Source organism: Psammomys obesus, unplaced genomic scaffold (genome assembly GCF_907164565.1).
Source record: "Psammomys obesus unplaced genomic scaffold, mPsaObe1.curated_primary_1811, whole genome shotgun sequence".
NCBI lineage: Eukaryota > Metazoa > Chordata > Mammalia > Rodentia > Muridae > Psammomys > Psammomys obesus.
In genome coordinates this window covers 461,259-487,161 of record NW_026585523.1, presented here as the reverse complement: position 1 = coordinate 487,161, position 25,903 = coordinate 461,259, and the positions used below count along the sequence as shown (strand labels likewise).

At 38.5% G+C, this 25,903-nt stretch overlaps 1 protein-coding gene across 1 annotated transcript in view; it reads left to right on the top strand.

The window, feature by feature from the left end:
• Pkhd1 (PKHD1 ciliary IPT domain containing fibrocystin/polyductin) overlaps window positions 1–25,903 on the top strand; it is a gene marked incomplete at its 5' end in the record, with an annotated part of 436,563 nt that overhangs the window by 268,726 nt on the left and 141,934 nt on the right. The window contains 2 exons of the mRNA XM_055605696.1: window positions 17,756–17,893; window positions 24,837–24,950. Of these exons, the coding sequence (XP_055461671.1) occupies window positions 17,756–17,893; window positions 24,837–24,950 (252 nt within the window). The remainder of the gene's footprint in view (window positions 1–17,755; window positions 17,894–24,836; window positions 24,951–25,903) is intronic.

Here is a 25,903-nt window from a genome sequence, read left to right as displayed (position 1 = left end):
TTTTTTAATCCGAGGAAAGCAGCAGTTTGCATGGAAATCACAGGTTTTATACATTAAGTATGGTTATGAGTCTTTTCCCTAAAGCTGTGTATGAAATGTAGGCATCCCTCACTACCCCCACCCAGGAAAAGGACCAGGACTAAAGACCCATGTGGCTCCCTGCCAAGGATTTTCAGGTAACAAAGAGAAGGCAGAGACTAATTGTTTTCCAGAAAACACAGGATTTGATTGATAACATCTTTCTTGCTACATCATGTATATTCCAAGCCTCATTGAGAAAATAAAATTAACAATTTCTAAAGACTGTATTGTCCCAGTATCTTCTCTTCCTCCCTTTTTTGTTTTATTAATTATACTTTATTCACTTTGTATGCCCCCATAAGCCCTCCCCCTTCTTCACTTATGCCCTTCCCTAAGTCCACTGATGGGGGAGGTCCTCCTCTCCTTATGATCTTAGTCTATCAGATCACATCAGGAGTGGCTGCATTGTCATCTTCTGTGGCCTGGTAAGGCTGCTTCCCCCTCAGGAGGAGGTGATCAAAGGGCAGGCCAATCAGATTATGTCAGAGGCAGTCCCTCTTCCCATTACTATGGAACCCACTTGGACACTGAACTGCCATGGGCTACATCTGTGCAGGGGTTCTAGGTTATCTCCATGCCTGGTACTTGGTTGGAGTATGAGTCTCTGGGAAGACCCCTGTGTTCAAATTTTCTGGTTCTGTTGCTCTCCTTGTGGGGTTCCTGTCCTCTCCAGCTCTTACTATTTCCCACTTCTTACATAAGATTCCATGCACACTGCCCAACAGTTGGCCATAAGTCTCAGCATCTGCTTTGATAGTCTGCAGGGCAGAGCCTTTCAGAGGCCCTCTGTGGCAGGTTCCTAGTTTTTTTTTTCTGTTTTTTTTTTTTCTTCTTCTGATGTCCATCCTGTTTGCCTTTTGGGATGGGGATTGAGCGTTTTAGTCAGGGTCCTCTCTCTTGATTAGTTTCTTTAGATGGACAGGTTTTAGTAGGTTTATCCTATGTTATAGGTCTATATGAGTGAGTATATACTGTGTGTGTCTTTCTGCTTCTGGGACAGCTCACTCAGGATGATCCTTTCCAGGTCCCACCGTTTATTGGCAAATTTCATGATTTCCTTATTTTTCATTGCAGAGTAATACTCCATTGTGTAGATGTACCACAATTTCTGCATCCATTCTTCAGTTGAGGGGCATCTGGGCTGTTTCCAGCTTCTGGCTATTACAAATAAAGCTGCTACAAACATGGTTGAGCAAATGTCCTTATTGTGTACTTGAGCCTCTTTTGGGTATATGCCTAGGAGTGGTATGGCTGGATCTTGAGGAAGCACTATTCCTAGTTGTCTGAGAAAGTGCCAGGTTGATTTCCAGAGTGGTTGTACAAGTTTACATTCTCACCAGCAGTGGAGGAGGGTTCCCCTTTCTCCACAGCCTCTTCAGCATGTATTATCACTTGAGTTTTTGATCTTAGCCATTCTGATGGGTGTAAGGTGAAATCTCAGGGTCGTTTTGATTTGCATTTCCCTAATGGCTAATGACACTGAGCATTTCTTTAAGTGCTTCTCTGCCATTCGATATTCCTCTACAGAGAGTTCTCTGTTTAGCTCTGTTCCCCATTTTGTAATTGGATTACTTGGCTTGCTGCTTTTCAGCTTCTTTAGTTCTTTATATATATTGGATGTGAGTCCTCTGTCAGATAAAGGGTTGGTGAAGATTCTTTCCCAATCTGTAGGCAGTCCCTTTGTTAACATCAGCATCTCCCATCACAGGCAGACCCAAATCACAGCTGTCATCGATGAAGATCGTGGCAGTCAATTTCCACTACTGTTAAACAAAAAGTACCCAAGAAAAGGAAGAAATGTTTATTTTGGCTCATGACTCCAGGGGCTAGCCAGTTTGACTGGCTTAGTCAGTCTGTGAACCTGAGCTACAGAAACTGAGGCAATAAATTAACATCACAGGAGGAGGATGGAGGGGTGGGGAGATCTGGCTTCCTTGGTGGTGGCCCAGAAGCAGAGAGAATGAAAAGCATAGAGATAAGGCCTCCCTTTTAAGGGCTTCTGCCAGCTAAGTCCCACCTCTTCACAATCCTCTCAGCTTTTAGTTTATTACAGAAGTTATTAATCTTTAACCTGCATCTGGATGAAATTAGATGTTTTTTAAGAACAAATATAGTCTAAATGTTGTACCAGTTCAGGAGCAGGGACTACACTGTTGAAGTACTTCAATAGGAAGTCCTCAGATGCTGAGTAACTTTGCTTGGTTCCCACAGCAGGAGAATAGCTGGTTAAAATTTGAGTCCAGGTCTGTACTCATTGTGACATTCCTTTGTTATCTCCAGTCTGTCCCTCATGTTTTGGTGTGCCATAATTGAAGACCAATACCTTGCTTGTTTGTGCCATTCGTCAAATTCTTTATCACTATCACAAATTCTTATCGAGCTTCTGTAAACTTCCTTTGAAATAATACATGAAGAATTTCCCTTGAAAAATGAATCATAGTAGAGATATAAAAATATCCAAAAACGCTTTAGTCTCTTCGTTAAAATTATTTCAGGTACTTATTTAGTTTGTGTGTATGCATGTGTGTATACTCATGCCGCTGTGTGATACATAGACAACATGCAGTAATTGGTTCTTCTTCCATGTGGGCTGCTTTGGGGATAAAAATCGTGTTGTCAGACTTGACAACAAATACTTTATCCACTGAGCCATTTCATCATCTCCTTTGAATTATCTTTAAAGATATGCTCAAGTATAATCAGGTAAGATTCCTTGAAGGACTACAAAGATAGTTGCTCATGTGCATTTCATGTTGATTTATGCAAATAAAAAAGTATACACACCACAGCAACAAAATAAATGACAATGGATACAGAAAAGACATTTCATAAAACAAACCTCTTTGTGAGAAAAAAAATATCTCTAAATAAACTGATTTAAAGAGTAGCATACTTCAGCATACCAAAGGTGATTTATGACATACAGCAACTAACATTATTTTGGATAGGTAAAAGCTAAAGCTTTCTGAGACTTGGAATTAACAAGGGTGAACATTTCTTTGACTTTTATTTGGCATACTGTTGTGTATCCCAGCCAGAAAAAAAGGCAAGAAAATATGATGACAGACACCCAAACTGAAGAAGTCAAATTATTACTGTTCATAGATGACATGATCCTACAAGAAAAATCTGCATATGGTTACTTCCTCCAGAAAACTAAGTTAAAGCTGCTAACAGTGTAGCAAAGTCCTAGGGTTTAAAATTATCACACACGCTTGTACACATATAATTATTATAGAAAAAAGAGGCCAAAAATTTTGATGACAGCAATTGGACTGTTAGTGCACAAGAAGGTTTTGAGGGAGGAAAGGGAAGGGGGCAACTATGTAATTATGTTATGCAGTGGAAATAAAATTATCTATGGAAGAGGAACTAAATGCAAGATGAACTAAATGCAAATACTAGGAAAATGTCCACGACAACCAATGCGTTCTACACACACTGGGTAATTCATATTAATAATATTAATGTTATTTAAAAAAAAACTACTAATGATTCCTGCATTTTGTAAAGGGTTGCCAAACCAAGCGAGCAAACAAGTTAGTTATGACAGTCATACACGTAATGATACAAGGCAAATAATGGTGCTACTTAACTTCACAGTGTAAAGCCGTGATAGTCTTTGCACTGTAATGGCTGTAATAGCATTGCCACACAACCAGATATGTGAACTAGTGGAATAGATGTGAGCTTTAGTAAGATCTAAATATTATCATATCACTTTCCTCCATTCCCATTCTTTCTTCCAATTCCTCCAATGCCATTGTCTACCTTCTTCTCTCTCAATGATTGGCCTTCTTTTAATTTTGTATGTATGTGCATTTATATGCATAAATGTATAAATACAACCTGCTTCATCCTTTCAGTGTTGCTAACGTGTTCCTGACTTCATCAATGATTATTTGGTACGGGATTAACTGTTAGGGGACTCAACCCTGGGGAAGATGGCTTCTGCTCTCACATCTTTTGGTTGTTTGTGGTTCTTTGTCTGGGAGTTGGGTCCCATGAGATTTTCCCATGTTAGTATGCTTGTTGGTGAACAACTTGCTCATATCTTATTTAAGCAGTCATTATTTTGAGGTATCATGGGTAAAGCTTCTCTGTCTTTTTGAGGGGACCCAATATTACAGTTGACCTCCTGATTCTCTGGCTGTTGTAATCCTCTGCCCTCTCTTATGAAGCTGTTTCCTAGGCTTTAGGTGAAGGAGTTAGGTTGTAGATATATCCAAAGGGACTGGGCATCCCAATGACCAGTTATTCTGTGCATTTTGGCAAGTTACAATTTCTTGTGAGGTTGTTTGTCTGTTTCAGATAGAAGATTCTTTGGTGAAGAGTGCAAGTTACACTTATCTGTGGGTGTACAAATAAGTATTCAGAATGCAGTTATGAATTATTCCAGCTTAATAAAATGGTGGTAGTAGGTTCTCTTCTAAGATCAATGACCTCACTAGCCCCAGGGAGTGTGCTAGGTTTCCATGAAAGGCATGATTTCTCTCCTTTTGAGCAGGCCTTACATTTGGTTAGAGAGGTAGGATTGCCACCAAGATACGAGTGCCACTATTGCACCTTTAAAGTTATCTTGCCATTGCTGGTCATTGTTGTGATTCTTAAGCATCACACCTGGGTAGGACTGTTGATTTCTCTTCTCCCTTGGCAGATTGTATAAAACCCTCCGGTATATGAAAATCAGTCCTTAGGACAGGTTGTCAGATAAGGTCCAGTTCAGATCCTCCAGGTCCTGTGTCCAAAGTGCATGCTATCTTCAGTAATAGGGGCTTACCATTAACCTCTGGAAAGCAACAAAAGGCAGTGGTAATAGCTTGTATTGTTTAGAGAGTTGTTTGTGTCTTTTTTCCTAGAAGGAAAGAAAATTCTCCTACTGTGGTTTTCTTCGGTACTCTATAGCTCATGGGGGTAGTATTGTCAGCCCCTATTCCTCAAATTCATTTAGAGCCCAATTAAAGCCATCCACATTTTCTCCATTCCCCTTCATATTACTTGTCACCGCCATTGTCCTCTCGATTGTCCCCCAATATGGTACCTTCCTACTTCCCAGATTTCCATAGTTACTCTTGACTCTATATTCAGATCTGACCATGTGGAGCTAGGGACCACAAATAAGAGAGAATGTTTATATAATATATTTATATAATAAGCTGAATAGTATTCCAGTGTATCTGTACCATGTTTGCATTTTCTATTCATCAGTAGAAGGAAATTTATGTTGTTCCTAACTGCTCAGGATTCCTTTGATTGTCTGGGATATTTTGTGGTTCCAAATGAATTTCAATATAGTATTTTCTGTCTATCTCTGGGAGGAAAGATATGGGGATTTTAAATGGGATTACATTGAATATTTAAGTAGCTTTTGTAGTATGACGATTCTCTCAATGTTTATTCTACCATTCCATGAGCATGGGAAAGATAAGTGTTTAGAATGCAGTTATGAATTTTGCTGGATTAGAAGACTCTTTTCCTCCTTCTCCTCTCCCCTACCCCCTATCTTTTTGTCTTTATTTCTCCTTTGTTTATTTGTGTGTAGGGGGTTTACATTCATGCACATGCCATGTTGAACATGTGCAAGTCAGAGGCAAACATACAGGTATGTGTTTTCTCTTTCCACAATATGAACCTGGGAAACAACTCAGCCCAGAAGGTTCGGTGGCAAGTGCTTTTTGCATGCTGAGCCATCTCACTTGAATCTGTTTTTATTCAAGAAAAACTAGTTGAAGTTGCATATATATTTAAAAATTTAAAGGTTAAAAGTTGTTCATAATATTGAATAAAAGCAAATGGATAGCAATCAGCAGGAATTTTTAAGGACGATAATGAGGGGGGCTTCCTCCTGAACAACTTTAGTATCTTCAGTGTTGTGGTACCGTCATATGAAGAGATCGATGACATCATGGGGAGATGGCACTTCCAACCACCAGGACAATGATATTTTGCCATTATTCACATTAGAACAGTTCCCTATACATATATTAACTCTCCTTATATTATGTAATCATACTATGAGACATGAATTTAAAGTCTCACTTAAAAAGAAAGAAAATGTAATTTACATTTTTATTATATCTAGATTAAGGAAGATATGTTAGGAGTGTTATTGTGCATGAGTTTTGGGATTTTTCTCTTCTACAAGAAGAAATATTAAAGTGTTAGAAAATGATGTAGTAGTTCTCAAAACACATTCGTTCTTGCTAACCAAAATGTGAGGCCAAAAATAAGACACTACTGCTTTCAAAGGACACTTCCTTGTCTTATGAATTGTGGGAATAAAAAAAAAAAGAAAAAAGAAAGAAAATGAAAAAAAAAGCCCATTTTAAAAGTCCTTTTTTTCATGTGTTTCATGTTCTTAAAAAGTGTTTAGATAATTTATACATTGAATTTTAATTTTGTACATTTAATTTTAATTTTTCCTCTCTTATCTACTCTGTGTGTATTTGGTGTATTTGTATTATTCACTTTTGGAATATCAATTAATTATTGATTATTCAGTATTATTCTTAGTTTTCTGTATTCACCATACTGATTTTGCTTGACTGTGAATTCTGACGTTGAGGAATTGGAGCCAATAATTACAGGTGACCAAAAAGACAATGAAGATAAGGTACCGGAGCATGGTATAACTGATTGAAGGTGGTCATTTTTTTCCCTTCGTAGTCCTACTGCAGCACGCAGAAATTGAAGACAGAACAAGAGGACCAGTGAGCGAAAACTGAATGGTCATTTTTTTTTTCCTGAATTCATATGCATACAACTGTGTGAAACATTTTGAATGAATGCAAATCTAAAAATAGCAAACATGGAAGGAAAAACGTGCAAAAAGAGGCATTAGAAACAAAATCAAAGAGCAAGGCGAGTAAAAGGAGACTTGATGGGCTGTTGTCTTTCTCAACGGGTGCTGGCTGTGGAAGACACCGCCAAGTGTAGCCAGGACATGAGGAGAACTAAAGAAAAAGGATCACATTTTAATTATTTTTTACCTTTTCATAGATATCATATTCCAAGCTGTTACCCTTGCTTGAAAAGATACATTTTAAGATTATCCTGTATTAATACATAAAATACATCAGCGTTAATGAGATTTAATAAAGTTGAATTTGTACATCACATAATTAACCCAACTAAGGCTTTCCAATTCGTGGTCTTTACTGTATTTACAGAATCACGTAACCAACATCACAGTCAATTTTAAGATGTGTCGGTGCTTTGTAGAGAACCTCCTCACCTATTATCCAACTCCCAAACACCCCATCTTTCTAGCCTCAGGCAACTGTCACTTCCACCATCACCACCCTCTCCCCCTCTGCTCCTCCTTTTCTTTCTTTGGCCTGTTCTACACATCTTATATAAATAAAATAATACAATAACTTCTTTCCCTTTACATAAAGTTTTCAAGGTTCACCCATGTTACATCATGTAAATTCTGTCTCTGAGAGTGGATGGCTAAAAAGATTCTGTATGTGAAATGCACTTGGTTTGCATATTGATGTATGAACATGCATGCACTAATATCCATATTGTGCTCTTATGCAGTCATTAATTCATATGTTTTAGTTCGTATTAAGTACCCAAAGTCAAATACCCAGGTTATAGACTTACTTCATAAAAAGACTTTTTTTGGAAGTCATTCTTAATTGGCTATTGACAGGGCTAGTCTAACTTTTAAATTGAATGATTTGTGGTGAACTTAAGCTGCCCTTATCTGAGTATCAGTTGCGTAGGTTTTACTGTTTGCTTCCTGTTCTCAGGCTCTTTCCAGAAGATAAATGCGCAAGGCTTACAGTACTCCCTTCTCCCTGCTATAATAGAGAAAACCATCTATCTTCCCTCAAAGACAATCTCATCTCTGGCTCTCTCTATCCTATGCTTTTCTTTCCAAGTCCCCCATTTCTTTAGTTCTCTCTTTTCAATCCCTACCCCATCTTTTGTTCCCTCCCACACATGGTACCTTTCATTAGAGTGCACACACATATATTTCCATGATTAACATGTTTCCTGGATCTCTCATCCAGTTCTTAAGCCTGATTCTTTTCTCTTCATTCTCTTTCTTTGCCTTTAGTGATTTCCAACAAAATAAACTTGCTAGTTGTAAAGCCATCAACACTTAGCAACATCAATAGAAATCTTAAAATATTTTCCTCTTTTACCCATTCAACTTGAAATCTCTCCTGGAGTGACTTCCAGACCTCTGGCTCTAATACCAGAGGTGCTCTCCCTCAGTCCACATCTCCAAGCTGCCACCTGCTTTGTCTTTCCTCCAGCTATCTTATTTTAATGCAAAGAGTAATCTTCCATCAGTAATTCTAAAGGGATATTTTTTAGTAACATTCATGAATCAGAGTTGCCAAGATAAGTTGAAGCATCAAGAACATGTCAGAAAATTTCCAGGCAAATGGTGAGATCTAGAAAAGATCATTCTGAGCGAGTTATCCCAGGAGCAGAAAAACACACATATTATATACTCACTTATATAGACCTATAAGATAGGATAAATATACTAAAATATGTACACCTAAAGAAGATAAACAAGAAAGAGGACCCAGACTAAAATGATCAATCCTCACTTAGAAAGACAAATGGGATAGACATGGGAAGTAGGAGAAAACAAGTAACAGGACAGGAGCCTATCACAGAGGGACTCTGAAAGACTCTACCTAGCAGAGTATCAAAGCAGATGCGGAGACTCATAACCAAACCTTCAGCAGAGTGCAGGGAATCATATGATAAAAAGGGAAGTTAATATGACTGGGAGAGGAAGGAACTAAGGCCAAAATATATCAGGGCATGGGGGTCATCTATGAGACTGTTTCTCCAACCAAGGACCATGTATGGATATAACCTAGAACCCCTGCTCGGATGTAGCCCATGGTAGCTAAGTATCCAAGTGGGTGCCCTAGTAAGGCAAACAGGAACTATTTCTGATATGAACTCAATGACTGGCTCCTCTACTTCCCCCACCCCCGAAGGAGGAACAGCCTTGATAGGCCACAGAGGAGGATATGGAAGCCAGTCCTGAAGATACCTGATAAGCTAGGGTCAGATGGAAGGGGAGGAGGACCTCACCTAGTCCCCTAGTGGACTTGGAAAGGGGCAGGGAGGAGATAAGAGAGGAAGGGTAAGATTGGGAGGGAATGAGGGAGGGGGCTTCAGCTGGGATACAAAGTAAATAACCTGTAATTAATATAAAAAATAAAAATTAATATAAAAAGTAAATCTTAAAAAAAAACAAGTCAGAGCAAGCTGTAGCATACGCACTTTAACATCCTGAGTGCGCTACTAGATTGACTCTTACTGTTGTTCTCCTACCATTCTTTCCCTCTGCACTCTACCTTCTGCTCTGTAGACAAAGTCATAGTTTCAAATCACAAGTCAATTATGGGGTTTCTCTGTCTGCTGGAAACTCATCAGTGGTTTGTCATCTTTCACACTATGAAGCTCATCATTGTTCTACAGAGTTGCCAAAGCCATGCTTGCTCTGGTTTTGCCTATCAGCCTGGTTTTGACTGTCTCCCTTCTCACTGCTCAGCATCAGAGTCCATCGTCCCATTACTCTTGTGGGTTTGCAGTTCTCTCAAATCATGGACACCTCTCTGGCTTTTCATTTAAACATGGCTTCTTCTGTGTTTTGTCAGCTTCCTTCTGTAGCCTTTACTATTGCTCGTGTAGCATTATGCACCTTTCTGCTTAGAGTTGTACACTGTGTGTTTATATTGCTGTTGTATGATTGTATTTTAGTGTCCCATTCTTCTTCCAGTTATTGGTTTTTGAACTCTTGGCCTGTGTCGCTTCAGTTCACCCAACAGAGGAATGTCAGGTGTGTATGGAACATCCAAACATGTATGTTTGATATGTGTAAGAGATGACAGCAATGGAGTACTTTTCCATACCATCCACTGGACTCTTTCACATGTGTTACTTCTCCTAATATTTATCATAACTCTTGTGAGCTCTTTCTCTGTGTGGTTTTTGTCAGGTAATAGAGCCTGTAAGGAGAAATGAGAAATGGCCAAAACTGCAGAACCACATATATTTTCTTTACCTCACAATAATACTTTTCAGTGTTTACTTCATTGTCAGGATTATTTGAAGGCTAAAAAGCCTTCAAATCTACTTTTTCCTGTCAGAAAAAAAAAAATCACCTGAGTAGTTGCGTTAAAACTATTTCTTCTCAATTAAGGTATATGTCCACAGTCCCGGTATTCCAGAGGTAGAGAGGGAAGGATGACGTGTTTAAGGCCAGACTGAGCGGCATAATAAGACCACATCTCAAAACTAAAACAAAGGGTTACTTATCTTCATAAGAAGGGACCATTTGAGCAGCACCTGTCATTGTTTAAGATTTGACAGTATTACCAATTAATGCACAGGTGCATGAGCCAGTTTATTCATTAAGGATAATGCCATCCTTTATATTCCTGTCTTTAATAGTACCATATGCTCTGATGGAAAAGAGAGTTTTTACTAGGGAAAAACTCTAGTATTTTTGTCAGTCACACAGAGATACTTTAAAGCATTAGGATTTTGACTGAAGTTGTAGAATCTGAATATTATTGTCAAAGTACTTGGAATTATGAATAAAGTTTCTAGAGAACCTCATGATCACCAAGAAAATATTAGAATTTGAAAAGAAAGGAGTTTGCTTTTGTAACCGAAGTCAAAATTTTAATTCAAATTCACATAATTTACTGAAATGCACAGATAGACAAATAGATACAGAAAGAACTTAAAGGTTTTGGGAAACTCTAAATATATAGAAATAGTCAGAACAGTTACAATGCCACAGAATTATTTGCAGATTTTTATATAATAAAATAATTTTATAAATTTAGGATTATTACTTATACATTGGATTGCTTAGTAACTATATTATTTGAGATAGCATGTTAAAATATATGGGTCTATATTTGTTATGACGATATTTAAACCTACTCAAGCAATAGATCTATATTCAGAAAACAGTGCACATAAAATTTAAGAGTAAAATGGAATAAACGTGTCTGAATCAAGATCAGGTAAATCAATTAAATAGTCCTATATTCTCCAAGGAAATAGAAGCAGTCGTCAAAAGTCTCCCATCCAAAAAAAGCCCAGGACCAGATGGTTTCAGTGCAGAATTCTACCATACCTTCAAAGAAGAGCTAACTCCAGTTCTCTTCAAACTATTCTACAAAATAGAAACAGAAGGAACATTACCAAACTCATTCTATGAAGCCACAATCACCTTGGTACCTATACCTCACAAAGACCCAACAAAGAAAGAAAATTTCAGGCCAATCTCCCTTATGAACATTGATGCAAAAATACTTACAAACCGAATACAAGATCACATCAAAGATATCATCCACTATGACCAAGTAGGCTTCATCCCAGGTATGCAGGGGTGGTTCAATATACAGAAATCCATCAATGTGATCCACCATATTAACAAACTGAAAGAAAAAAACCACATGATAATCTCCTTAGATGCTGACAAAGCATTTGACAAAATCCAACATCCATTCATGTTTAAAGTATTGGAGAGATCAGGGATACAAGGCACATATCTAAACATAGTAAAGGCAATATACAGTAAGCCTATAGACAACATCAAGCTAAACGAGGAGAAACTTAAAGAAATCCCACTGAAATCAGGGACAAGGCAAGGCTGCCCACTCTCTCCATATCTCTTCAACGTGTCAACATCTTTATGGAATTTCATAATGTTTTGGGATTTTCCTCCAGTTAAAAAATATATTAAAATACTGAGAATAAACAGTCAACAGTAATGAAGAAAAGTGAAGGAACTTATAAATTTCTGAATATATTGCCCCCTCTGTTTGAAGTGGAAACTAACTGGGGCTTTGTTTCCGATGAGGAGCACACGGGTAAACAAACTCACTGCATAGAATGTCTGCTGCACATATCTTTGCCTAAAGAGCTTCATTCAGGATCAAATAATGTTGTAGAGCTCCACATTTTTTTTTCTTCAGGGTTTACATACATGAATTCATTACAAGGTGGTCTCATTGTTTTCCTTAGGAAAACAAATCAAGATAAAAGCCACATAGGAATACATGTGATGCCTAGTCCGGTTCAAACAAACTGTAGCATGTAAAAATATATTAGCTGGACCACCTGAGTGCTACAAGCTTTTTCTTTCCCACTTAATATGTTTGCTTATCCACACATCCACCATTAGGATTGGAGAGAGAGATTTATCTCGGTCCTCATGTCAGCCAATATTCATTCACATTGAGCTGAAGCGTAAGGGCTATATGGCCATAGCTTAACACCCAACTTTGAATTTATCAGAATGCATAGTTATTCTTAGGATTTTGAGATTGTTTTCTCCTTTATATTGTACTTGACTTACTGGTGCAAGTAGAGGACCGTGGTCCATGTTTGACATTGCAACTTTTAGTCAGCAAGTTTTGAAGTTTTTATGGAGAACGATAGCTGTGTCATTAAGGGTTTCTATTGCTGCAAGAAAACACCAGGACAAAGTAACCTGTGAAGGAAAGGGTGTATTTCATCTTACAGCCTGTCATCTATCAGTTGGAGAAGTCAAGGCAGAGGCCATGGAGGAACACTAATTACTCGTTTGGTGCTCATGGCTCACGCATCTTGTTTTCTTACAGCACCCACGACCAACAGCCCACCTACCAGTGTATGCCGGGCCCTACCACATTACTCATCAATCAAGAAAATGTACCACAGGCCAATCTTATGGGAGCTTTTACTCAGTTGAGGTTCGCTCTTGCAAAATTTCAGGCTGACATAAAACCAGAAGGGCCATCCCTGGATCAGCACAGCACAACCAGGAAGAAGAAACAGGCTTTCCTTTTCTCTCATTATCAAGAAAACACTGGCAATTTCTGGCATTTTCAGAATTTGGAGTTCAGAGGCTCCCTCTGATACTGTTGGTAATTTTACTTAAAACCCTTCCTATTACACAGATTCACAATATTTTTTTTTTTTGTTTTAGTAGAACAGATGGTGTAGACTAGAGGAAGAGACAAACATTGTATGTTAAACATTTTATTGATCAATTAAAATATCATAATTTAAAGTGTTGATTCTGCTGTGGGAATTATGCATGTCTGTATAGGGCTGGAAAAGATATTCAGAGTGAATTTGAGACGGGATCGGGAATGTAGAAGGTAGGTTAAATGAAAAAAGACTATTATCTGCCCTTTCCTAATATCCCTCCTTGCTGTCTGCATCTCTCTGTGTCTCTGCGTTTCTCTCTTTGTTTCTCTACCTTTGTCTTGGATTTTCTGTTTCTTTCTTTTACACACACACACACACACACACACACACACACACACACACACACACAGGCAGATGGTTTTCTGTCAAGGTGTGAGGAACCTGCCTTTCTTTTTTGAATCGTGCCTCCAGGCCCTTCACAAATGGCTTCTTTTGCCTATTTTTAAGACCAGTTTGAAAAAAAGACGATAGTCAGGGTAGAATAAAGAAACCACCTGTGTGGATTTGATTTAAAAACAAAAAAGCAAGCACTATAGTTTGCAGCTCATTGAATGCAGTGCAGTTACAGGGAGAATGTATCCTTATTGTCAAGCAGAATCCTGCTCAGTTTTTCTATGAGGGAGGAAACCGTTGAGAAGCCAGTGCCATTGTTTCAGTAATGTGTCTTCTTGACACTAATTTTCAGTCATGCTAACCTTTCATCCCTGTAAACTATTTATGTATGAAAAGGTTCACTATTCTTGGAGTATTGTTCTTGGCTATATTTATAAATTATGATAGTCTATTCCCTTGAAGTTAAACAAGGCCATAAAAGATGGGAAGTACTACCAATAACTGTAACATACTAAAAATACTCTCCTCTTCTTTTGAAGGGTAACACTAGAGATCCAATGATGTTAAAATTTACTTTTCACCTGGTTCATGTATTTATAGGAAAATATTACAGCTGGTTCTAGATGCAGAAATGAACCCATTACTTATGGAAGGTGCGGGAAAATGACAGCTTACAAATAAATGGTCCTTGTGCGTCCTGCTGTGCTCTGCATGCTCTTGCTGCTTCCCCTACAATGGAGAGTTGTAATGGAAAGTGTCCTCTCTACCTAAGTTATGGGGCCTGACACAGTGCCTACCACACAAACAGTGCTTCTCTCTCCCTTACATCATGACTGTGCATGTGACCCATCATTGTTCCCAAGATCTGTGCCCTTTGACCTTGATCTCATTTCTTCAAGATTTAGACAAGTGTCAGACACTTGGAATGCTACCAAATAGTGACTTTGATTCTTGGATTTTTCTGGGTAAAACTGAGTTTAAATCTAGAGTTGAAGTTGTATGGAATATTTTGTGATTGTATTAGTCAAGTAACTCTTGGTACCGAAAGAAGTCCTAGTCCTCTGTCTTAATAGTCAGGTCATGTCTCCAGATTTCTCTTCTTGAGGATGATGTATTTGTACAAGACTGGATCTCCTTTGTTTTATTTCATTTTTCTGGTGCTCAGGGAGATCGTAAAGATGCTCCTTAGACTTAAGTTTCCAGATAGTTCTTTTAAAGCTTTATATTTCTGATTGTCAAAATAGAACATGTTCAGAAATCAAACAAAAAAATTGCTTGGCAAGAGACACTAGAATAATGATGGTGGGTGTTTAGCACTTGATGGATAAACAAGTGGTAAAAGAGTGTGATTCGGTACCCAGAGACACCACCCCATGGTTGGTCCTAAGCTCCTTTGGGGGGAAAGGCAGTCTTTAATTACATCTGGAATTCATTATTTCTTTTTAGAGGCTCTTTCCAGATCAGCTCCCCCATCAGCCTCCCATTGAGCAACAGAAATTCCAGATGGTTCCCTCCATATGCCAGTGCTCACTTTCTCAAGTAGGATAGATTGGTCATTGACAGAATCGCATGGAAGAACTACATCCAGCCAGTCCTGGGTGGAGCGTATCGGGGCTCAGTTAAGACAGAGGTGGCCCACCACTTATATTTATTAAGTGGATTGTATAGGCTTTTATGAGTGACTGCTAGACATGATTTTGAGTAATTTCACAGAAACTATGCTACTTGTAGAGAATGTGGCATGTTGGTTCAATTCACACCTGGATGAAAAGATAAAAGCTTTCTCTGTATCTGATGAAAGTTTGACCTGGCAGCTTGTCTTCTGTGGAGACAAATTTAGCAAGGATTGCGCATTCCATGGTTCATGTCACTCTCGTCTCTACAATTGTGATAAAAAGAGAACCCCTTTACTATAAAACATTATACGAGATATGTTTTTTTCATTATAGTAGAATAGGTATATTTGTACATTTTTCCAATCAAAAGTAGCTGTAAATACAAAGTGAGACTAACATCCATTTAATTAAAGTATAGCATCACTTCAAGTCTATGGCGTTATTTTATTAGTAAATCTGTATCATGTAATGGTAAGAAACACCTCTCACTCATCTTTCATTTCCAACTTCTTGCCAAAAGCTAACACCCAAAGAAGTAACAGCAATGCTTCTCTCCACAGCCCAGCTTTTCCCTCTAGTCACTGCTGGGTTCTCTGTATGTTTGTGACACTTGATATTATTCTGAAGACCTAGTGTACATTAGATTATGTTTCAGATTCTGATAAGATAAACATAACGAGGGAAGAAGTCAGATACTAGTTTCATGCAGTTAACCTGAGTGTGATTCCTGGGAAATTTGTTGGGATATTTGGAATAGATAGGACAATTCAAAAGAAGTGTGTGTGTGTGTGTGTGTGTGTGTGTGTGTGTGTGTGTGTGTGTTTATCAGTTTGGGATGCACAGTAACCATTTGCACAAAACTTTAACTTTTAGAGGTCTTTGCTTTAAATAACTTTTTATTTAAAAAATGTGAACCATTTAAATATATGAAACAATGACATTCTCTTGGTATTCCAATCTTTTCTTTGAATGTTTTGAAAAGTGCCAGAGATGGGTCCGAGATGTATATATTTTTCTGTCTAGTCAGTTCTCTTATACTTGTTAGTAATGTTATAGACTCCTGAACTGAAGGTATGTAAGGGCTAAACTCTCCAGAGCTGGAAACACCTATTTAGGATTTTTATTTTTAACATTATAATAAACACGGTCCTTTTCTTTTAGAAATTATTAGTGTCTTCCTCTAAAAATATGAGAGGAAGGACTCACTCAGTGGCGATGACTTTCTAATATGCAGACTGTGTCTGCAACTCAGATAACACGTCTTCGTTTTCAGACTTAAATATTTAGACAGTGTCTTGGGAGTAGGAAGGAGATGGGGTGTTTTTCCAGAGGCGGTGATCTCTAAGGAGAAGGTGAGGGGTGCTTTACTGTCAGTTAAAACCCAGCACTGTTTCTTATGGAGTGGGTGGGGCTATTGATCCTGGGCCAAGGAGGTTCGTTGAGATTCACTACTTGAGTTCAGCAGCAAAAATTGAGAAGGAGAGAATAAGAAGAGGGTATGGACTGAAAGTGTTATTCTGGAAGCATGCCTGCATATTATTGGCTACAACTCAGTCACATGGCTTCATTTTACTCTAAAGACAGCTAGAGACTGGAGTCTGAAACTAAACCCAGGAAGAAGAAAGAACCATTTGGCTTGCCGCCTTATCGTCTTTGCCACAGGAGGGCATGGCTGGTCTTCTAACTAAAGAAACATGCGAGACAACCCATGACAAGTTAATCTGCTTGGTCAGATCCTTAAGAATGGCACAGTACATTGTTTCCTAGGATGTGAAATGAGATTATACTAGCAAAAGAGCTTCTTTTTTAAAAAAGTCTGTACACCTGCCAGTGGTTGTGATACTTGAAGTTTAAGCAGAAACATTTATTTGACATCTTTAATTCACGTTGAAGAGAGTAACACTTAATACTTCAGCATACATGAAATATTTACTGTTTTAAGTGAAAATGTTTTATTCATACATTATTGTTAAGTTCAGGCAAAAATCTATGATTATTTCTCTTGAAGTTACACAGAGAAGGCTTTTATGAGAGGAAGGGAATAATGCTTTGAAGCCACTCATGAGCTCTATAAGCATGCTAAGCAAATGGACATCTGTACATTGGGTGATGCACTTACTGAGCACATACTATGTACTTCTATTATGTTGAGGAAATGAGGAAGTTAGAAGTGGCTTACCATGTTGTGTAAACTTCCTAATCTATTAACTCACAAAAGACCTAGGGGAAAGAAGATGCTGTTTTTACTCCCATTTCACAGACATGATAATTGAGGCATAGAAAGATAAAATTGGTCTCTCCTCTAGCAGGTAGCAGAGCTGGGATTCAGAACCAAATTGTCCATTTTTTCAAGGCTAAGGTCTTATGTATTGTTCTATGTGCCCTGAGACTAGAGTGTAAAGCAAGGACACAGGTACAAAGCATAGGGAGTTCATATTTGTATGTACTAAATTTGTACTAAATTGCGTTTGTATGGGGGCGGGGCTGTGTTTGAAGACATCACCAAAACTTTTTGGACATAGCCTTTGCTGTCTTAAGGATGACAAAATTTCCTAGCCATGAATCACTGTCTTTCCTATTTGTAAATAAGGCTTCCTCAGACAGGTGTTTGTTCTGGTTGCTGCACCTGGCCTGACTCAGGTGACAACAGGAAGAGCTCCTGAGTTGCCAGAATCCTGAAGCATAGAGGAGAGAATGGGGGCTCCTGTTTTGGGTGCCCATCTAAGCGACCTTTTTGTCTCCTGCAGACAGGACTGTTGTTGTGGATATTGAGCTCCCAGCGCTCAGAGGCCTCTACGTGATGGGAACCTTAGATTTCCCTGTGGACAGAAGCAATGTTCTGAGTGTGGCATGCTTACTCATAGCAGGAGGGGAGCTGAAAGTAGGTGAGTAGATGCACAGAGATGGGATTGGGATTGTAATGAGAGTCAAATTCCGGGAGAAGGTATTGTGGGGAACACAAGGTAGCATGAGTTTGCAAGACTAGGGATGAGTTTCCAAGTACATTTTTAGACGTGGATAATGGTGACTTCTGGTTCTTCTTTCTCACTCTGTGTTGTCAATCCCCTTTTGTTGCTTTAGAGTTCATGAAGCCAAACTCACCACAGCTTCACACTGGCAGTTTGACCTTAAGCAAAAACAAACAAACAAACAAACAAACATATAAACAAACAAACAAACAAACCAGGAGACTTCCATCTCCTCATCTGTAACATGTACAATGATGAACTCTCCCACAGCGGGATGAGATGCCTAAGTAATTAGAGGCAGCTACTCACACCGTCTCATGTTAGGTGTTTGATAAAAGACACTTTATGTTGCTTTATCAGTATGCGTATATACAAATCAATGGCATGAATTGGGCATCTTTCTTGAGAGTTATGTGAGTTAACTATTTTCCACAATTACAGGTTTGGGATGGTGCCCACCTCAGGCCTAGTAAAGCCAGAGAGTCTGCCTATTAGTTGCTGTAAAAGGTGGAGAGAATGGTTGTTCCTGGAATCCAGGCTCGTAAGTGTGGAGATGGATATCAGACAGATGTGTGAGTGTTGCCATGCTGGGACTTAACTGGTCTATGAGAGTGTCTCACAGGAATAAATACTCTAACCAGTCTCTTCACACCAGGGTTGGAAGTCAGAGAGAACTCGCCAGTTCTGTGTTGATAGGCTAGCACTGCCTGGGGCATTGTACAGATTAGAGATGGCAGTTTAGGAAGGTAGGCATCAACAGAAGCACCTCAGCACAGTTGGCTTCCAGGGATCAGAACAGATATGATGCTCATACCAGTGGCGCCAATAAGTCAACTGACTTTTCCAGCCACTTCATGCTGCTAGTCTTGGCAATGATCTTGTCATCTGTAATTCCTCCTCTTTCTCCAAGTGATGCTTCAAATCCCGAGTTTCCCACTGTACATTGCATAAGGCTTCTTTTGTTTTTCCTTAGGTATTGGGGCACCTAAATATAATGCTTTAACAACTTTTTCTTCACTAGATATTTTCACCCATCTTTCTCCACTGGGAAATGACTGTGTATTCTTATATTTTAATTTTCATTCAATACTACTGTCCCATTTGTTTAACATTCTTAAAATCCACATCTAATCATGGATGAAAATATTTTTTTCTTTATTACACTTTATTCACATTGTATCCCCCTGTGGTTCTCTTCCTCCTCCCGTCCCAATCCCTCCCTTCCTCCACCCTCTGCATGCATGACCCTCCCCAAGTCCACTGATAGGGGAGGACTTCTTTTCCTTCGTTTTGATCCTAGTCAATTAGGTCTCATCAGGAGTGGCTGCCTTGTCCTCTTCAGTGGCCTGGTAATGCTGCTTCCCCCTCAGGGGGAGGTAATTAAAGAGCAGGCCAATCAGTTCATGTCAGAGACAGTCCCTGTTCTTATCACAATGGAACCCATTTGGATACTGAACTGCCATGGGCTACATCTGTACAGGGGTCTTAGGTTATCTCCATGCATAGTCCTTGTTTGGAATAGCAGTCTCAGTAATGACCCCTGTGCTCAGATTTTTTGGTTCTGTTGCTCTCCTTATGGAGTTCAAGAGCTAGAGAGGTTGTAGAGAAAAGGGAAACCTCCTCCACTGCTGGTGGGAATGTAATCTTGTACAACCACTCTGGAAAGCAACCTGGCACTTTCTCAGATAACTAGGGATAGCACTTCCTCAAGATCCAGCTATACCACTCCTAGGCATATATCCAAAAGATTCTCAAGTACACAATAAGGACATTTGCTCAATCATGTTTGTAGCAGCCTTATTTGTAATAGCCAGAAGCTGGAAACAGCCCAGATGCCCCTCAGTGGGGGAATGGATGCACAAATTGTGGTATATCTACACAATGGAATATTACTCAGCAATAAAAAACAAGGAAATCATGAAATTTGCAGGTAAATGGTGGGATCTGGAAAAGATCATCCTGAGTGAGCTCTCCCAGAAGCAGAGGGATGCACACGGTATATACTCACTCATATAGACATATAATATAGGATAAACCTACTAAAATCTGTACACCTAAAGAAACTAATGAAGAGGGAGGACTCTTGCTAAAATGCTCAATCCCTATCCAGAAAGGCAAAGAGGATGGCCATCAGAAGAAGGCGAAAAGAGGGAACAAGTCAAGAGCCTGACACAGAGGACCTCTGAAAGGCTTTGCCCTGCAGACTATCAATGTAGATACTGAGAGTTATGGGCAACCTTTGGACAGAGTGCAGGGAATCTTAGGAAAGAAGTGGGAAACAGTAAGATCTGGAGATGGATGAAAATATTTAATAAATGGACCCTGCTTGTGCCAGAAAAAACAAACAAAACCAACCAAACAAAGCAACTATGTGAAACCATCACCTTAGACCATAGCTGTTCTTTTTAGGCATCTGGGGTCACTTATAACATAGAACTTGTGAACTGAAATCTGAAATCTGAAACTCTGAAAGAAAGTGGCACCGTGCTACTCTCCAGTTTTGCTTTAGACATTTTAGATAATTTAAAATTGTGTCAACTCCTAACTTTGATTTTTTACCCATGAATAGATAATAGTGTATCTTTTTCTTTCTTTTTCATCCATGTGTTCCAGGCCTAAAGGTTGCTTATTGGAACCCATCTGCCCAATCCTATGTGCGTTATGCCTGAAGGAAGACTTTCAACCCATCTGTCCACACCTACAGAAATCCCAACATGAGAGAGATAATATGTCTAGTTAGTAAACAAACTTAATAGATGTGGACATTGGCACAGCACACTGCCAGAGCATATCTGCTCTGTGATGCTGTTTGATCCAAATCCTAACAGTGTGGGATTCTAGTTCTTAGGGGTTAAGATTTTGAGGTAATGGATGCTGGCAAAAGATATCATCTGACTTTCTGAATCAAAGAATGTTAGAATGGAAGTAAATTTGAGATCCAAGTTGTGCCACGAATGCCAGTCAGTTACAGTATTTGTTCAGTGCTTGTCTTTCTAGAACATGAGCATGAGCGGAGAGTATAGCAGACAAAGAAAATAGGAAATAAAATTGACCATTATGTTCTAGCTATTATTATTATAGTGGCTTAGAAACACATCATGAGTAGAAAATTTTACTTATGTAAAGCAACAGCAGCAACAAAACCACTATATAAGTCTTTAAAAATATTTCATTTTAATTGTGTGTGTGTGTGTGTGTGTGTGTGTGTGTGTGTTTGTACGTGTACGTATTGTAGAGTTCAGATACCTCCTGCCCCTGCACTTGAGCTAGAGTTACAGGCAGCTGTCAGCTCTGATATGGGTGTTGGGAACCTAACTCAGGTCCTCTGTAAAAGCTGTTTGCATTCTTAACTGCAAATCCACCTGTACAGCCAGCATATATATCTTAAGAGATGGTAACTTTTAATAACCTCAACATTTTTTTAATCTATTCTTTAACAACTTAACTTTTGGCCTTAACTTTTCTTTTATAAGCTTGTTATTACATTTATATTCATCATATCTGTGTATGTCTGTGGTGTGTGTGTGTGTGTGTGTGTGTGTGTGTGTGTGTGTGGAAGGGAGAAAAAGAGAGAGGTGGTAGGCCCCACTCCAACATTTCTCTAAGTTTCATTAAGCATAACACATACTAGAAGTTAGTAGCTATCCACCTTAAGCAATATATGGAATCACTTTCATGAAAAACAATCCTGGATGAAGAAGACAAAAATAACTAAAAATTAAGAAGAACGTAATTCCCCTGTTGTGATGACTTTCCAGTCCTATTTATACATTTATTGTCCTCTTTCCCCTCTTTTTTCTTTTATATGTTTTTCTTTTACTGAGTGATCAGTTCAGTGCCAAGCATTGTTTCTGGGCTGACTATTTTTCAGGGATCAAGACAGAAAGGATCCTTGTGTTTTTTTCTTCTCCTCCTTGCTTGCTGTTTCAAAGCATTTAAAATATTTGCCATTATTTATAAATAACATGGTGAAGAACTTTGAGGATTTATTCCTCTTAGTTTATATTGCATACTGAATCTTTAGTTCAAATTTCTTAAAATATAACAAGAGATACAAATATTTTTAATATACTGTGAGTCAGAAACATAGTAGATTCTTAGAAATTAATTAGAATAGAGTCAGGTGGGGACGGAAAATTAAAGATTTGAAAGAATAAAACAGAGTGTAAACAGAAAGATCTGAAAAATTACATTTATTGAGTCCAAGATGGGGGCAATCAGGTTGATAGAACATGCTTAAGTGTAAACTAGGCTTATGCTTGATTCTATAAAAAAAGATTTAGTTAATAAAGTAATAAAAGTCCCTTTCCCCTTTTCTTACATTTTGAAATTCATGGAATCTATTTGTACCATATCCCTCAAATCAATAATGGTTATCTTTGGTATACCAGAACTTATTTTCTTCCATCTCCCCAGGTGATTTTAACATCTGGAACCAATTCTCTTTCCCTTCCATTGCCCACCATCATGCTAAGTAATGACAATTATGCCTTACTTCTCCCTTAGTCTCTCTCTCTCTCTCTCTCTCTCTCTCTCTCTCACACACACACACACACACACACACACACACACACACACACACATCCTAGAATGGCATTTATTAAACCTAAGTCCAGTACCACGGCATAACAGCTATGTAATTTCTGACTCATTACTTAGGCTCTTCTCGCCTCACTTTCCTCATGGGAATCTCTACAGTGTGCACTGAAGACCTGTGAGAATGTAAGGAAAGCGTGTATGTGAAAGTATCAGCAACATTCCCCAATAGATAAACTTCAGGTTTCAAAGCAGCTTTACAAAGGTAAACCTAGATCCAGATGCCTCATCTGGGGCACCTTGTCTCAGAGCTAGCTACTCTTATTTACTGATAAAGACTATGTGGAAAGAGCATCTCATCTCTGTGAGACTGAGAATACAACCAGGAATGGCAGCTCTGAGAGCTTCACTTTCACAAGCTTTTAGAAATCCAGGAAGTACCTTATTGTAATGTTAGAACATCACACATTTCCTTCTCTTGCCCCTGACTGCTTGCTGAGTAGTCCTAGCCTCCATCCTTTCCCTTTCCCATCTTAAAAAGAATCCAAACTCTGGTTGCTTCAGGTTCCGAAAGATCACGGCAGGCTGACTAATTTTGCCCAGATTTTCTGTGAAGGCTCCACATGTGCTGTAGTTTTGGGTTGCATAATTGATTTAATCTCTGATTTTAGAGAAACGCACAACTCTTTGTGGGACTCTGCATACATTTCTCTAGGGCAAAAAGTGTCCTACTTTTCTGCTCTGGTATCTGTTTAGTGCTAGGCTTATTTTTTTTTTCCTTTAAGACTTTACCCTTCATGAAATAAATGAAATCACAGTTGGAAAACAGTTTACCAGGCAGACTCATAACAGCAAGATAAGAGCTGCACCCGGCTTTCCTCCTTTGCTTCCTTCCTTCTTGGTCTTGTATTTGGGCTAAGAGAATACCTTCATTATTTTAGTTAAGACACTGTGGTAGTGGTACAGAAAAGGAGCTTGCCTTAGTGTTGGAGCAGAAACACCTAAGCCATGGGCTGCAATGCTTGTTCTTGACTTGTGTGCTGTCCAGATTGATTTGTTTCTAGGAATCTTGCTGTCAACACTGTAATGGTGGGAGTTGATGATCCGAGGAGATATGCATATAGCCAACCCAAACTTACACCAGCTGCATAAAAAGTACCAGCAGGGGTGTGGGAGTTGGGGTATGGAATACTTTTATGCTGCCCGAAAGAAATGAGTAACAAAAATGACGAAAATATAATTTTAAATTTATCACTTATTCCACATCATATCTGGCAGTCCCATTTTTGTTTTTATTTTCGGGAAACTAGTAAACTGGGAAGTCTTATTTGTTAGTACACGATACTGGTGAGCCTGCTCCTGTAGAATATATGGTTTAAGGAGGACTTTTCTTCTGGTTATTTCTTCAACAATTGATTCTGTAAGAATAGCATAACTTCCTAGGTCCATATTCACGAATATCATGTTAACAAGTCCCTGAACATTTATATGCTGCGAAGAACACGACTGAAGAGAATGTCAGAAGCAATTTCCATCTACTGAGTGTCATATGCTTTATACATACCAATGATGCGAAGAGAATTTATGTAAAACAAGTTATTACTGGTTTTATAAACCACCACTGTTTGAAGTCTGTTACATACTGCTACTTGGATGGATTTAAATAAGTACCAGAAGGTCTTTATATGTGGATATTTAAACGGAAGCAAGAATCATGCTTTTCAGGTTTGTAGCGAACATTAAGTGCTAAAATCATGTAAAGGAAGTGGTAACTCAAGCAAAATTGGTCACCATATTAGACAGGGTTTGCTGTAATGATGGATTTTAGTAAATGACCCTCGCATTTCAGTGATTTTCTAAAATGAATATTCATATTGGACTGGGTTGAACAGGGCTCCAGCCTTCATGGTCTTCTTGGGTTTATCCCTGAATTTCTCTTCATTTAGGTACCCAAGGATACAAGGAATTCTATGACAGGGAAGAGAGATGGGGACTATTTGGCAAGTATTTACACTGCCAGCCAATAACTTCCGTCACTACCCCTTCTATCCAAACTTTACTACCCCAAAGCGCTTGATGAAATCAGCCTGGCCAACAGGAGTCACTAAAGCATGCTCTGAGCCTATGATGAGAAGTAGCAGATAACTCACGAATAGTAACCCAGCTGTCTCCAGAGAGGGATGTGCAACCTCATCATTTCTGCTGTCATTTCGTTTATGTGACCAATGCCTCTTCCCCATACAATAGGTATCACAGCATTTATTCTGGATTCTCTCTTTGCATTTCAAATTATCTTGTATGCTATACTTCACTTTCTTAACAGGTACTTTAGAAAACCCATTAGAAAAAAAACAAAGACTCTTGATTCTCCTTAGAGCCTCCGAAGAAATCTTTTGTGACCGTTTTGATGGTATCCGTGTTGACCCAGGAACAATTGGTAAGAGTTAAGCATTGTGTATGTTATGGATATAATGTGTGTACAATCTATGTCTATGTGTTTGAGATACAGACAGATAGGAACAGAGACACAGAGGCGGAAGAGTAACTTTTATTGGATAGCTGCTAAATTCTAGACAGTTTGTATTTACTATTTGACTTACCAGATGTTCAAAGCCCATTTTACAGCTATCATCCTTATGACTCACAAGTATTAAGAATTATATGTATGATGGCCACAAAAATATTTACTCTTGGAAGTATTTTCATCTAACATCGCCATAGTACTGTAATATCAAATTCTACACTATTCTACATGAGAATACAAAGGCTGGGATATCTTTATACAGTCATTTGAATATTTCCAAATCAAAGAATATTACCCAATGGTGCTACATAAAAGATAAAACTATTTGTATGAAGTAGTCTTACTTCCTTTAAAAACGTTTATCCATTTCAAAAGTAGGTCCCTAATGTAACTCATTTATTTCTCTTCCTTATGGGAAGAGAGTTGAAATGGGTCAGATCAGGGTCCTTTACTGTTTTTCAGAATTATGTTTTTATATACCTTAGATATGTATATTACTGTATGAGCCACAATAGTGATTTTATTGGATTTAGCTTTAGTTGAGCAGTTGTGTTGGATGTTTTAAAGTCAGATGCAATATCTATCTATCTATCTATCTATCTATCTATCTATCTATCTATCTATCATTCATTCATCTGTCTACATACCTAGCTATCTGTGCATACGTGTGAGGTTTATGAACATTATGGGATAAATATTCAGATGCTGTGGGGACTGTTAACTTATTTCCAAAATACCTAATAATTTCTGCATAATATGTTGAAATGCTTTATGATTTCAAAGTTTTTTTCCTATGAATTCTGTTCATTTTATCATTACCATGACATGAGTAGAAGAATTTTAACTTTTCACGGTTGACAAAAACA